This window comes from Mastigoproctus giganteus, chromosome 3 (assembly GCF_048544385.1).
Source record: "Mastigoproctus giganteus isolate SK-2022 chromosome 3, ASM4854438v1, whole genome shotgun sequence".
NCBI classification, from domain to species: Eukaryota; Metazoa; Arthropoda; class Arachnida; order Uropygi; family Thelyphonidae; genus Mastigoproctus; species Mastigoproctus giganteus.
This window is the reverse complement of record NC_143577.1, coordinates 246,556,635-246,571,374: the sequence shown is the minus strand read 5'-3', so window position 1 is coordinate 246,571,374 and position 14,740 is coordinate 246,556,635. Positions and strand designations below refer to the sequence as shown.

Sequence of the window (14,740 nt, the reverse complement as noted above, 5' to 3'; positions counted from 1 at the left end):
AAAAGAAGTCTCGCAGGTCATCCCATTTTGCATTCTTGTAATGCCAAACAACACGTGGTTGGGAATAGCCATGAGATAAAAGTTCCATTGGAGAAGAGACAATCACCAAGTTGTGATCTGAAGTGCCTAAAGGACCTCTCACTTCGACCATGTACTTAGAAGGGTTGTTTGTGAGAAAAAGATCAAACATATTGTGAGAAAAGATCAAGCATATTCCTGGAATCATATAATAGTTCTGAATTTTTATTATATATTTCCAGTACTATGTGTTTTTATAATCAATGTTGTGTAATAATGTAAAATTATATTATTCTGCACACTTCTCTGCAAATGACACATTGTGGGTGTGGATAGTCCTCATCTCCAAGAAATGAAAAACCAAATTAATGTAATCTTGACTATATTTCCTGTTTTTACTATTCATTTTCATGCACCAATATTTTGAACATCTTTATGTAGTATTTGGGAATTTTTACAACCCATAAAATCACGTAGAAACTCTCATTTTAAGGTTTCAACATGATTTTACTAGGTTTTTGAAGGTCATATTGGAGAAAATTTGAGGGATGATTCTGATTTTTATGCTTCTCATTAGCTTGTATTTCAAAGTGATTGTTCTTTATTCTTCCAGTCTTCAACCATTGGTCCATAATGATTTTTGAAGTTTTAAAATACTCTAAATTCATGTTGAAAACAATTTAATACTGTATAGCATTCAAATTCAACATAATATGGCACAATGCAGCAGTGACTAGCATTAGCAAAGGCACATGATGCAAGAAAGTAAGCTTATATAGAATCAGCCAAAAAAAACCCCCTTATTTCACCCATCTCCTCACTCCAAATGTTTGTCAAGTTCTGCCTAGAATCTATTTAAGCTGTCAATTTCTACAACAACAGATGGAAGTTTGTTCCAGCAATCAACCATCCTCTGGCTAACAGTAAACTTCCGCACATCTATCCCACAACCATCTTTCCTCAATTTGAATTTATGTCCTCTCAGCCGATTATTCTGAGCAAGAGGAAGAATCCCATCGGCATTGAGCATGCTGAAACCATTCAAGGCTTTATACACCTCTATCAGATCACCTCACAGGTGCCCAGTCTCCAGATACTGTAATTTGCAGAACTTAAGTCTTTCTTTGTAAGAGCAACCCTTTGTTCCACTCACTAACCTTGTTGCCCTTCTCTGTACTGCTTCGAGCAGCTCTACATCCTTCTTAAAATGAGGCCTTCAGACTTGTATACAGTACTCAAGGTGTGGTCTGACCATTGCCTTATACAAGGGAATAATCACCTCCTTATCCCTTCTGGAAAAATTCCTGTATATCGTTGACAAGACACCATGAGTTACTGTTGCAGACCGTCTGCACTGCTCAGAAAACTTAATATCTGCCTGCACAATTACCCCCAGGTCCTTTTCATTCTCTACCACTGTCAGTGTGGTACCACAGAGTTGATACGTTACTCTGGAATTACTGCTTCCCATATGTAGTACTTTACATTTGTCAATGTTAAACTTCATTTGCCACCTCTCAGCCCATCTGCTCAACTTTTCTAGATCCTATTGCAGCAGTGTACTGTCATTAGTGTCATTAACAACCTTGCCAACCTTCGTATCATCTGCAAACTTGGACATTAAGCCTGATATACCGTCATCAATATCATTTATAAATACAGAAAACAACAATGGACCCAACACTGAACCCTGAGGGACTCCATTAATAACATTAGTCCACTAAGAGCAGTGTCCATTGATTACGACTCTCTGTCTTCTCCCACTCAACCAACCATCCCTTTATCTATAGCAGCAATTTGCCTCCAGTTCCACACTGTTCCAACCTTGGGAGGTGCAATATGACCACAGAAGCCGATGCGCCAACAACTACCAAATCAAAAAAAACCACACTGTTCCAATTTGTGCAGCAGTCTTCCATGTGCAACAGTATCAAAGGCCTTTCTAAGATCGAAATATATGATATCAAAGTTATTCTTTGCATGTGTGCATACTAGCGATGTTTGCAGGAGTTTATATGACACATGACTAAACTGTGCAATACATATCGGCATTTCCCCACCCAATTCCCCCACTCCACTATTATCCTGTCTATTATCCACCCCACTATTATCCTGTACATACTTGCTATGTAAGGGCACATGACCCAAACCACAACTAAATATAAATTTTGAACCGAACCACATTAAATTAATATTAAACTATTTTTGGCAAAAATAGATATAAATCTTAGCAGTAGCTATTAAAGAATATTTAGTGTGAACCCCTGGAAAAGTTATCACTGGTTGTGAACTGCTGATGTACAGTGTAGACTTAACAAAAAAAAAAAAAAAAAAAAAACAGAATTGAAGCAGTGCTCTGGAATTCAAATCCAGAAGTTGGAAAAATGAAGTTATGTGATACATAAATAATTGTAGAGGATAATATTGTTTCTAGAAAAAGTAACAAGTTTATTTTTTTACAATTTTTATCATTTTTTAAAAATTTTATTTAATTTTTGAAGAAACCCTGAGCTTTTATTTAATTTTTGAAGAAACCCTGAGCTGCAACAGAACCTACCCCTACTGGAAACTGACTGGAAGGAACCTTATTTGAGAAAATCAGTTTTGAAAGGGCCAAGGTGTTTCCTTTATGAGGGTTAATTTCAATAATACATTTATAGTTAAATGTTCTCATTGAAAGTCTTATATGGAAGAAAAACTTTTAAAGTGGATTTTTAACTTATTTGTACCAATAACAGTTAATTTTATCATGTGTGATTTATATTACATGATAATTTATTGCATGTTTTGAACATTTTAGAAATCATTATGAGCAACATATCACAAAATCAAAAAAAAATGAAACTCCTATAAGAGAAAAATGTGTCAGTATACTTTGGTCTCTGAGTTCACAACTAGCTGGAAGTGATTATCCCCTTGCATAATGCTATGGTCAGGCCACACCTTGAGTACTGTATACAGTCTGGAGACATCATTTTAAGAAGGATGTAGAGCTGCTGGAACGAGTACAGAGAAGGGCAACAAGATTAGTGAATGGAACGAAGGATGCTCTTATGAAGAAAGGCTTAAGTTTTGCAAATTACAGTGTTTGGAGACTAGGCACCTGCGCGGAGATCTGATTGAGGTGTATAAAGCCTTGAATGGTTTGAAAGCATGCTCAGTGCTGATGGGATTCTTCCTCTTACTCACAATAATTGCCTGAGAGGGCATAAATTCAAATTGAGGAAAGATAGTTGTAGGATAGATGTGCAGTTTGCCTTTAGCCAGCAGATGGTTGATTGCTGGTACAAACTTCCATCTGTCATTGTTAGAAGTTGATAGCTTAAATAGATTGAAGGCAGAACTAGATAAACATTTGGAGTGAGTGGATGGGTGAAATGAGAAGGAGTTTTTTTTTTTTTTTTTTTTTTTTTGGCTAATGATATATAAGCTTGCTTTCTTGCATCATGTGCCTCTGCTAATGCTATGAATTGTTTTGAAACCAGTAGAAAAGCCATTTTGATCGCCATACACTGAGATACAGATTAACGTATAAAAATTTTTACCTATCATCAGGAAGTCCTACTATTACTTTAAAAGCGAACAGGAAAATGAATCAAGATTAATGGATACTCAGATTTTAAACAGGTGTTTTTTTTTATTATTTTTTTATGAAAACCCTAAAGACAAAAAGTATTACAACCTATAGTACTAAGCACCATGAATGGGTTGAAGGAATAGAAGATACTTGTTGACATTAGATTTGAATTTCTGTAGATTGTAATTTTTGGGAAATACATTGGAAGAAATGTTGTTTCAGAGAACAGAAATAGAAATGAGCAAGAGGAGTGAAAGAAAGAGGAAATGAGGAAGAGGAACGAAACAGATGGAATGAGAAACAGAAATGCGGAAGAGGAACAAAACAGATGGAATGAGAAACAGAAATGCGGAAGAGGAATAGTTGGTTCTGTGAGTTTGGAGTTGGACGGTGAATGGATATAAATTGGCTGTGGCTAGTTCAGACTAATTTGGAATACCATGGGAGAATTACAGATTCACGTTTCAAACGAACTGTGCCCACGGAAGTATCTGTAGAAATGGCATTCAGCAGAAACTGAATGTCTGTAAAATGTAGAGAGTGGGGAAACTGTGTATTGATCATTAGTTAATCTGTTTGCCCTCCTTTGAATAGAGTCTAGAAGCTTGAAAGAGGTCTGGGACACCACCACGGATATGGGAATAGTATTCCAAGATAGGATGTATGTGAGATTTGTACAGAGTGAGTTAATTAGAACAAAACAGAGCAAAAAAGAAAATCTAATTTGGTGAAAGGGATACAATACTTATATTGTGATTATGCCAAGAGAGATTAAAAGTTAGAGATATATGGAACTTTGTCTAGAAATCTGATTATCATCAAAGACGGCACAGGAGAAGTAGACTCCTTTTTGTGAGAAATATGACAGGCGCAAGTTTTAAGTTTGAAGTTAGTTGAGTTTTCATCTCTCCCCATTGCAGAAGTGAATTACTTGGAGTCAGATATTTGAGAACTTTAAGCTGTTCGTGTAGGGTTTCTCAAACTGAAAGGTTTCACTGATGATAGCACACTATCATCAGTGAAATCATGAATAGGATGTCCAGACAATAGACGATTGTTAAAAAGAAGAGGAAAAGAGTGGGAAAGAAGTGAAACTTGGGGAACACCAGCATTAGTAAGAAACTAGAAGACAGAGAGCTGTTTACCATCACTCGTAATGATGGTAAATGTCAGATTGATGGTAAACAAAACATTCGGAGAGTTTGTCAGGTTGGTTAATGACAGTAGTTAGGGTATGCTATTGGCGCCTCCATAGCCAGGTGGGCAGGAGCAGCAGTGCATAGCACACGCTTCTTGATTAAACCGGGGTTCGAGCCTGTGAGCCACCAAATACGGAGGATGCGGAAAGGTCAGGGAATGACCACCGCATATCCCCGGAGCAATATGGCCTTTGTTGCTAATGCTCCTAAAAACAAAAATAACAATAACAAATAACAGGGTATGCTATTGCAGTAGTACATGACTAAATTAAGCATTGACAGATAAGAGGCAGGGGTTTAACATTGGTAACTGCAAGGTAGCAGTAATTTTGAGTAGCAATAATTCCAGAATAACATACCAGTTGGATGGTATGTTATTCTTCCATTCTCCACTGCCACCCTCAAGGTAGTGGGGAATGAAAAAAAGACTTAGCATACTAATTCTTCAAATTGATATAAAGTTCTCTGAGCAATGTGGATAGGTTGCTAGGGCAGCTCATGGGCTTCTGTCATTGATACACAGGGGTTTTACCAGCAGAGACAAAGGGTTAATTATCCCATTGTATAAAGAAATGGTTAGGTCACATCTTGAGTGTTGCATAAAGGTTTAGAAGCTCCATTTTAGGAATGATGTAGATCTCTTGGAACAGATATAGAGAAGATCGGCAGGATTTGCCAGTGACATGGAGAGGTACTCTTACCAAGAAAGACTCGACTTCTGTAAATTACACCCTCAGAAAATTGGGTATCTGTGAGGAGACTTGACCAAAGTGTTTTAAGCTCTAGATTGGCAGAGGAAACTAAATTCTGATGACATCCTTATTCTTTCTCAGAGAACACATGGAAGGGGAAATAAATTTAAGAATGAAAAGCATGGTTGTATGATGTGCAAAAACTTGATTTCAGCCAGAGAGTAATTGATATTTGGAACACATTTCCATCTGATGTTGTTGAGTTGGGTAGTTCGAATAAATTTAAACTATTAATACATTAGAAGGATGGACAAATGAAGTAGGTATAGCATTTATTTATTTTGGAAAATGACGAATATGCTTCCTTGTACCATTCTACTTCCCAGGAAAGGCTGCCATTTTTAAAATTGCAGCATCTGGAGACTAGGCACCTACAATTAGATCTGATCAAGCTGTTTAAGGGCCTTGATTGGATTGAGTAAGCTCAGTGCTGATGGAATCTTTCCTCTTGCTCAGACTGCACACATGAGGAGGTCATAAATTCAAATTGACAAAGGATGATTGCAGGTCAGATGTGCAGAAAAATGCCTTCAGCCAGAGGGTGATTGATTGTTGAAAAAACCTCCCAATAGATGGAGTAGGTGGCCAATTTGAATAAATTTAAGGAAGGACTGGATAAACTGTCAGAGGGGATGGACAAGTGAAATGGGAATTGTTTTTTTTTTTTTTCTTTTTTACTGATGCTGTATAAGATTTTCTCTTTTCATTTGCCACTACTACTAACAATGCTAAATCACTCAGAATTTTTTTGACTTCCTTTCTTTAAAATTTCGTTTTGTTCTGTCCAGACGTTGAAGAAATCTTTTTTGGTGATTTTAATACTCACATCTCTAAAAGGTTTTATTTTCTAATTATGCGGACCCAGCTAGCAGAGTCGTTAGTAGGTTTCACACAAATTTTTTTATATACTGCTGAGAGCCTTATCGATCAATTCGGCCCTGGAAAGATTGTGCAAGGCTCTAGGGGTAGAATTTTTTTCAGCCTGGTCTGTACTTGTTAACAGGAGAGACTGCTTCTACAGGGATGGGATACACTTAAATAGAAAGGGTGTAAGAATATTTGCTGATGCTATCGAGGCAGTGTTAGGTGGATCGGAAAACTGCTAGCTTGGGGGGGGATACAAGGACTAATAGATTAACAGTAGCCACTGGCAGAAGTGAAAGTGATTCTTGCACTGCTTCTATTGAAATAAGCAGCAGCCTGGAAAACAAGATGCAGAGTATTTCATAGACTGCTGGGAGTCATTGTGGTACAAGTAAACACATGGGTTGTGTTAGGGTAGCTAAGAATAGGAACAGGTGCATATATACTTGCATGTACACCAGTGCTAGGAGTTTGGTGAATAAATTTGATGAATTTGAGGTATTGCTCAAAACATCAAAGGCAGATATAGTTGGGATATCAGAGACATGGTGTCACAAAGATATAAGGAATGCAGAACTGGAATTTGGGGAGTACAATGTGTACAGGAACGATAGGAAGGGAGGAGGGAGTTATGCTATTAGTTAAGAAGCACATAAAACACAGTCAACATCGCTGGACAATGCAGTGTCGAGTCAGTTTGGTGTGACATAAGCATTGGGAGATCAAAATTAAGAGTAGGAGTGTGTTATAGGCCTAATGCCTCTGATGAGTATAATCAGAAATTGTACAGGGAAATAGTGGGCCAGTAAATCAGAGTGTCTTATAATGGGGGATTTTAATTACCCAGATAATGACTGGAATTTGTGGGTTGGTCACTCTCACACTAGCAAGGCTTTTGTGGATTTATTGAATGATTGTTTTCTACAGCAGCATGTTCGGGAGGCAACTAGAGGGAGTAATACTCTTGATCTGATTATCAGTAGTGATTCTTCATGCATCAAGAATCTGCAGATAAAGGAACAACTAGGTGGCAGTGATCACAGTGTGCTGAAGTGGGGGGGGGGGCAGAAGGTAATTATTTGTGTATTTGGTAGGGGAGTTGAGCTGTCAGGTGTAATAACCATGGAAGAATTGAGAGAACCTGTATGCTAAAAAGCCAAATTACCTGAAATAAAATGCATTTAATATAATTACTGTAAGTACTTAAAGCAGTGGGTCCTAGGACTTTAGGGCGTCTCATTAGCCAGGTGGGAAGGAGCAGCAGTGCGTAGCACACGCTTCTTGATTAGACCGGGGTTCGAGCCCGTCACCACCAAATACGGAGGATGCGGAAAGGTCAGGGAATGACCACCGCATATCCAGGAGCAATATGGCCTTAGTTGCTAATGCTCCTAAAAACCAAATAACAAACAAACAAACAAACCTAGGACTTTAACTACTTCATCTACGGGTTGGTAGCAAAAATTGTAGGGGCCACTGAAATAAGCCAGGTCTCTGTTTCTGTTAAGATGTACATGTAAAAGGTATATGTATACATCATAGCTGACCTGACAGAGACCAGAAGGAAGAATAAAATAATAAACTATTAAAAATAAATAATAATAATAATAATAATAATAAATTTCTTGTTTTGTCCCATCTCTTAGATTTCTTTGATTTTATATTTCATTCTTCCTTTTCTGCAGGATTCTATTGGCACGAACTTATTTATTATTATTATTTTTTATAGTTTATTTATTCTTGTACTCTTCCTCTGGTCTCTGTAGGGTCGGCTATGATGTATACTTTTATTATGATGTACCTTTTACCTGTACATTTTAACAGAAACAGAGACCTAGTTTATTGCAGTGGTTCCTATGATTTTTGCTGCTGACCCCTAGATGAAGTAGTTAGTCTTAGGACCCACAGCTTTAGGTACTTACAGTAATTATATTAACTGCATTTTATTTCAGGTAATTTGTTTTTTTAGCATACAGGTTCTCTCATTTCTTCCATGGTTATTACCTGATAGCTCAACTCCTCTACCAAATACACAAATAATTATCCTTTTGTCTATTTTTCATTATGGTTGCCGGGTTTTTTCAACGTTTACCGTAGTCCCCTGATCCATAACCCAGTCTTATATATATTTTTTATAAATTTTAATTTATCATTCCTGTTTAATAAGAGTTTCAGTAATTTCATTGCATCTTTATCACTTTTTATATTTACACACACACACACACACACACACACACACACACACACACACACACACACACACACACACACACACACACACACACTTTCCTTTATCTGCATCAAGAATCTGTAGATAAAATAACCACTAGGTGGCGGTGATCACAGTGTGTTGATGTGGAATTTACTCCAAGATGTAACTACCATCAGAGGTAAAGGGAAGGGTGTTTGCTTTTGACATTGGTCTCAGACAGTTAGCATTAGCATTAGTAGAGGCATATGATGCAAGAAAGCAAGCTTATTCAGCATCAGCCAAAAAAAAAACACACACCACTCCCATTTCACCCCTCCGTTCGTTCGAAATACCTGTCCAGTTGAGCTTTAAATTTGTTTAGGCTATCAACTTCAACAACAAGTGATGGAAGTCGGTTCCACCAACCAACCACCCGCTGGCCAAAGGCAAATTTTCGCACATCTATCCGACATCCGTCCTTCCTCAATTTGAATTTATGCCCTCTGAGGTGATTATTCTGAGCAAGATGAAGAATCCCATTGGCATTGAGCATGCTCAAACCATTCAAAGCCTTATACACCTCTATCAGATCACCTCGCCAATGCCTAGTCTCCAGACTCTGTAATTTGCAAAACAGTTTTTAAATTCTAAACAGTGGAATCAACTGATGATGTTACCAACAGCATATTCTAAATGGGAGGCATTGAAAGAATTAATCTTGGAAGCTACTAGGCTTTCATACCAACTAGGGCTTACAATACTGGTGAAAATCTTAATACCAGTATTTCGGTATTTTTAATTTATGAACCAAAATTATGAACCGGTATTAATGCCGGTATTCCAGAAACAAATGTTTTTCTAAATAAATTTTGATTACAATTAGGTGCAATAAAGTAAGGAAAAACAAGTACTGTAATTACTTGAATTCATGTTTTAAATAAACTTTTATAGTAATAATAAATATTCTGAAAAAAAAATCATTAAAATAGAGTTATTCTAAAAACAAAAAAATACATATTGTTACTGCAAAGTTTAGTTATGTTTAAGCATCCACACTACCTGTCCGAATAAAGTGAGCTCTTAAGAAACATAAGCAATCAATAGTATGATCTTTTAAAATGGATCTAATTTTGGTATATACAGTATTTGATTAGCAGCAGAAAATGCCCTTTCGGATTCTGTTCTGGTACTATTATACTTAGATAATCGAAAACGATCTCACTCCATATTTTCTAGGCTTTGAACTTTTTTGCAAAAATAGTTAAAAGTATTTCATTAATTTTTGACTCAAGTTCATCTTTTAAAATCTCATTGAATCAGGCAATTTCTTATTTTGGAAAGAATTTGCGGAACACTGATGTTCTGTTCCATGTTGGTCTTCCATGGTTGAATTATGTTCATCATTTTCTGAAGGAGAAAGACGTTTTATTAAGCGAAGTATAATTTTCACTATAGTATCTTTACTGAGTCTGGGAGAGAGCAGAGAGTGGGGATGAGGAATAAAGAAGAGAGCAAAGAGTGCAGTTAAGGAATTCTTCACATATATAAATGCAAAGAACAGAAGGACAAATCAGATTGGATCCTTATGCAGTGGACGTGGGATGGTATTAGATAATATAGCTGAAGTTGCAGATGAACTCAACAGTTACTTTGCATCGATATTTATATAAAAAAACCTTTTGTGTCAATGAGATATTATGGAAGTGAAGTTGAAAAAAAAAATGTAATTAATGATGTTGAAATTTCAAATGATTATTTAATGATTTTCGTGCCTACAGGTGAGTAAGGCTCCTGTGGTTGATGGCATATACCCTATAATCTCTTTTTTTTTACCTATAATCTTAAAGGGGGCAGCAAGTGAGTGCATTGAACCATTAAGGCTAGTTATGAGAGCATCACTGGACTCGGGAGAGATTCCGTTGGATTGGTGTAAATTGGAAAAAAAAAGGCGGTTCTAGGAGTCTTAATGGGAAATTACCAACTGACGAGTCTAACTTCAGTAGTAGGGACAATCATGGAGGCAATCAATGATCAAGGGTGGAATTCAGGATCATTTAGATGGAAATAGAATTCTGTAGTATACACAGTATGGTTTTGTAAAGGGAAAATCATGTTTAACAAATCTGGTTAGGCATTTTGACAGGTCACTTGTGAGCTGGATTTAAGGAATAATTTCAACATTGTTTACTTGGATTTCAGCAAAGCATTTGACTCGATCCCACATTGAGTGGTTACTTTATAAGCTGGAGCAGGCTGGAATCATAGGGAAAATCTTTAGATGGATAGCACGATGGCTTGAGGGCACCTGGCAGAAGATTGTGATAAATGATTATTCCTCAGATTGGGTTAATGTAAGAAGTGGGGTTCCCCAAGGATCAGTATTGGGACCATTGTTGTTTTTAATTATCTTAAATGACATCTACAAAGGGATGGAAGGCATGAGGTCTAAACTTGCAAATGATGTAAAGATCAGTAGAGTAGTTAATAATTACCGCCATGCAGAGCTTCTTCAGAATGAATTAGATAGACTTCCAGGATGGCCAGAAAAGTGGCAGCTATGCTTTAATTTAGCAAAATGCAAGGTCTTACACCTGGGCAACAGCAACCCCAAAATAACTTATATACTTGGTGGAGTTGAACTAAAGTCAGTAGTGGAGGAACGGGACTTGGGAGTTACGATACGATCAGACATGAAGTTGTACGAGAATTGTGGACAGGTTGTAATGTTGCGTGGTGTTCTATTGATGATTTATCAAACATTTGCTACTAGAGATAAGGACGTGATAATGGGTGGCAGAGTGGTTAAAGCGCCAGATCCTGTCATTAGAAGGAAAAATAGAAGGCGAATGCCAACGTAATATGATATGTTTGTTAATATGATAATACTGTGTGTAACAGTGATATGATGAAGTATGAGTGATATAATCACAAAGGCGTTTTTATAACCTTTATGTGATTAAATTATAAACAATGATTTTTTTAAAAAATTAATACCGAAAACCGGTATTTTTTGTATTAATGACTGGTATTTCAATACCGGAGAAAAATGACTGGGATCCCAGTATTGTAAGCCCTAATACCAACTAAGAAATATTGTTCAAGGTTTAGGCCTAAATGGATGGCAGATGAACTAATGAGACTTGTGGCAGAGAAGAAAAATACACGGGATGCATATAAACTGTGAGGTGTCACTGAAGCCTATTATAGATATAAACTAGTTTGTAATCAAGTCAAAAAGGAGGTTAGGCAGGCGAAGGCAGATTACAATATATCTTTGGCAAAAGATGCAAAGAAAAATAGCAAAGAGTTCTTTACTTATGTAACCTCTAGAAGGAAGGGGATGAATCATATTGGTCCATTTGATATCGATGGTTTGACTGTTGATGATCCTGCTCAGATAGCAAACAAACTTAATGAGTATTTTGCATCTACATTCACACGATATTCAGGGAGGTGAATGCCATAAGTTTATCAAACTCTGGGAGAAGGCTAAACAATTTTGTAATAACTGAGAGCAAAGTGGAGGAGAAATTGTTGAAGATAAACATAAGAAAAGCACCTGGAGTGGATGGGATCTATCCAGTTATATTAAAGAAGGCAGCAAAGGAAGTAAGCAAACCCTTATCCATAATTATGAGAGCTTCCTTAGACTCAGGGGGTGGTCCCCATTGACTGGAGATGTGCATATGTGTCCCCAATTCACAAAAGAAAATCCAAGGTTGACAAGAGTAATTACAGACCTGTTAGTTTAACTTTTGTTCCAGGGAAACTAATGGAGGAACTTGTTAAAGAAGTATTGCAGGATCATCTAGGCAAGACTGTAGTTATAGTTCAGACACAGCGTATGTTTGTTAAGGGGAAGTCTTGTCTGACCAATTTTATTGGATACTATGATGTGGTCACAAAGGAACTGGATGCAAAAAATAATTTTGATATTATATATTGGGATTTTAGGAAAGGTTTTGATACTGTTCCATATAGAAGAATAAATTAGAGTAATATGGCCTCAAGGACAAATTGCTACTATGGATAAAGAGATGGTTGAGTGAGAAAAGAAGAGTGGTAATCAATGGACACTTCTCTTCGTGGACTAATGTTATTAGTGGAGTCCCCTAGGGTTTGGTGTTGGGCTCGTTGTTTTCTGTATTTATTAGTGTTATTGATGAAGGTATATCAGGTTTAATGTCCAAGTTTGCAGTTAATGACAGTATGCTACTGCAACAGGATCTAGAAAAATTGAGCAGATAGGCTGAGAGATGGCAACTGAACTTTAACATTGAGAAATGTAAAGTACTGCATATGGGTAGTAGTAACCCCAGAGTAATATATCAACTGTGTGGTACTACACTTGTGTAGTGGAGAATGAAAAAGACCTGGGGGTAATTGTGCAGTCTGATATGAAGTTTTCTGAGCGCTGCATACGATCTGCAATAGTAGTTCCTGGTGTTTTGTCAATGATATACAGGAATTTTTCTAGCAGAGATAAGGTGATTATCCTCTTGTATACTGACAATGGAGGCGCCTCCGTAGCCAGGTGGGAAGGAGCAGCAGTGCGTAGCACACCCTTCTTGATTAGACCGGGGTTCGAGCCCGTCACCACCAAATACGGAACATGCGGAAAGGTCAGGGAATGAACACCGCACCGGAGCAATATGGCCTTAGTTGCTAATGCTCCTAAAAAACCAAAATAACAACAAATAACAACTGACAATGGTCAGGCCATACCTGGAGTACTGTATACAGGTCTGGAGGCCTCATTTTAGGAAGGATGTAGTGCTGCTGGAATGAGTACTGATAAGGGTAACAAGATTGGTGAATGGAACAAAGGATTGCTCTTACGAAGAAAGGCTAAAGTTCTGCAAATTGCAGTGTTTGTTTGTTTGTTTGTTTGTTATTTGGTTTTTAGGAGCATTAGCAACTAAGGCCATATTGCTCCGTGAATATGCGGTGGTCATCACTTAGACCTTTCCGCATCCTCCGTATTTGGTGGTGACGGGCCCAGAACCCCGGTCTAATCAAGAAGCGTGTGCTACGCACTGCTGCTCCTTCCCACCAGGCTACGAAGGCGCCTAAATTGCAGTGTCTGGATATTAGGCATCTGAGAGGTGATCTGATTGAGGTGTATATTGCCTTGAATGGTTTGAGCAGGCTCAGTTCTGATGGGATTGTTCCTCTTGTCCAGATTAATCACCTGAGGGACAATTTAGGAAAGACAGTTGTAGAATAGATGTGCAGAAATTTGCCTTTAGCCAGTGGGTGATTGATTTGTGGAACAAACTTCCATCTTCTCTATAGAAGTGGACAGCTTAAATAAATTCAAGGCAGAATTAAACAAACATTTGGAGTGAAATGGGAAGGGTTTTTTTTTTGCTGATGCTGTATAAACTTGCTTTCTTGCATCATATTCCAATGCTAATATATGTGTATTTATTTATTTTGTTATTTTTTTTTTAACCATATAGAATCAGGGTAAAGCTGGCCATGAAATTCAAAGCAGCACTTTGGAGCTTATTAATGGTTTAGTATCACTTGTTCATCAACCATCAATGCCTGATGTTGCCCAAGAAGCTATGGAAGCACTGTTAATTCTTCATCAGCCTGATAATATTGAAATGTGGAATCCAGAGTCTCCAATTAATACATTCTGGGATGTAAGGTATGTTGCTTTCTGTAATTGTATATTTTATGAATAATGTTTTGTATTCATATTTAATTTCTGTTATTAAAATTAATTAGTTTAATAATAATCAAATTAAATAAAGTAATAATTAGTCGAAATTAAAGTATGAATCAGACACAACTCAATAACATAAGAAAGTTATCTGAATTTGTGCCCCACCCTCAGCCACCTGCATATCATCACTATATAAGGTGTAACTATTACAAAATAAGATGCATGTCAGCCACTATACACCACATGCCACCTGTGGAACAAAGGAACAGAAGTTGACCTTGACTTCCCTACTTGTCTGCCAAGTCACATTACAACATGCTCATTTGCTTTGCAGTGAGACAGGTTTTTATTACATTATGGTTTTGCAGTTTGCTGTAAAAATGACATGATAGAATCAAACACAATGAATCAACCTGAAAATTTTTAACAAAACTAAAGAAAACACCAACCAAAAGTTATGAGTTG

The 14,740-nt window shown here is 37.1% G+C and overlaps 1 protein-coding gene across 1 annotated transcript in view; it reads left to right on the top strand.

Annotated features, from left to right (window-relative positions):
- Nf1 (neurofibromin 1) overlaps positions 1 to 14,740 on the top strand; it is a 1,111,953-nt gene that overhangs the window by 363,693 nt on the left and 733,520 nt on the right. Inside the window, exon 15 of the mRNA XM_090369763.1 lies at positions 14,064 to 14,257. Coding sequence (XP_090225889.1) covers positions 14,064 to 14,257 — 194 coding nt within the window. The remainder of the gene's footprint in view (positions 1 to 14,063; positions 14,258 to 14,740) is intronic.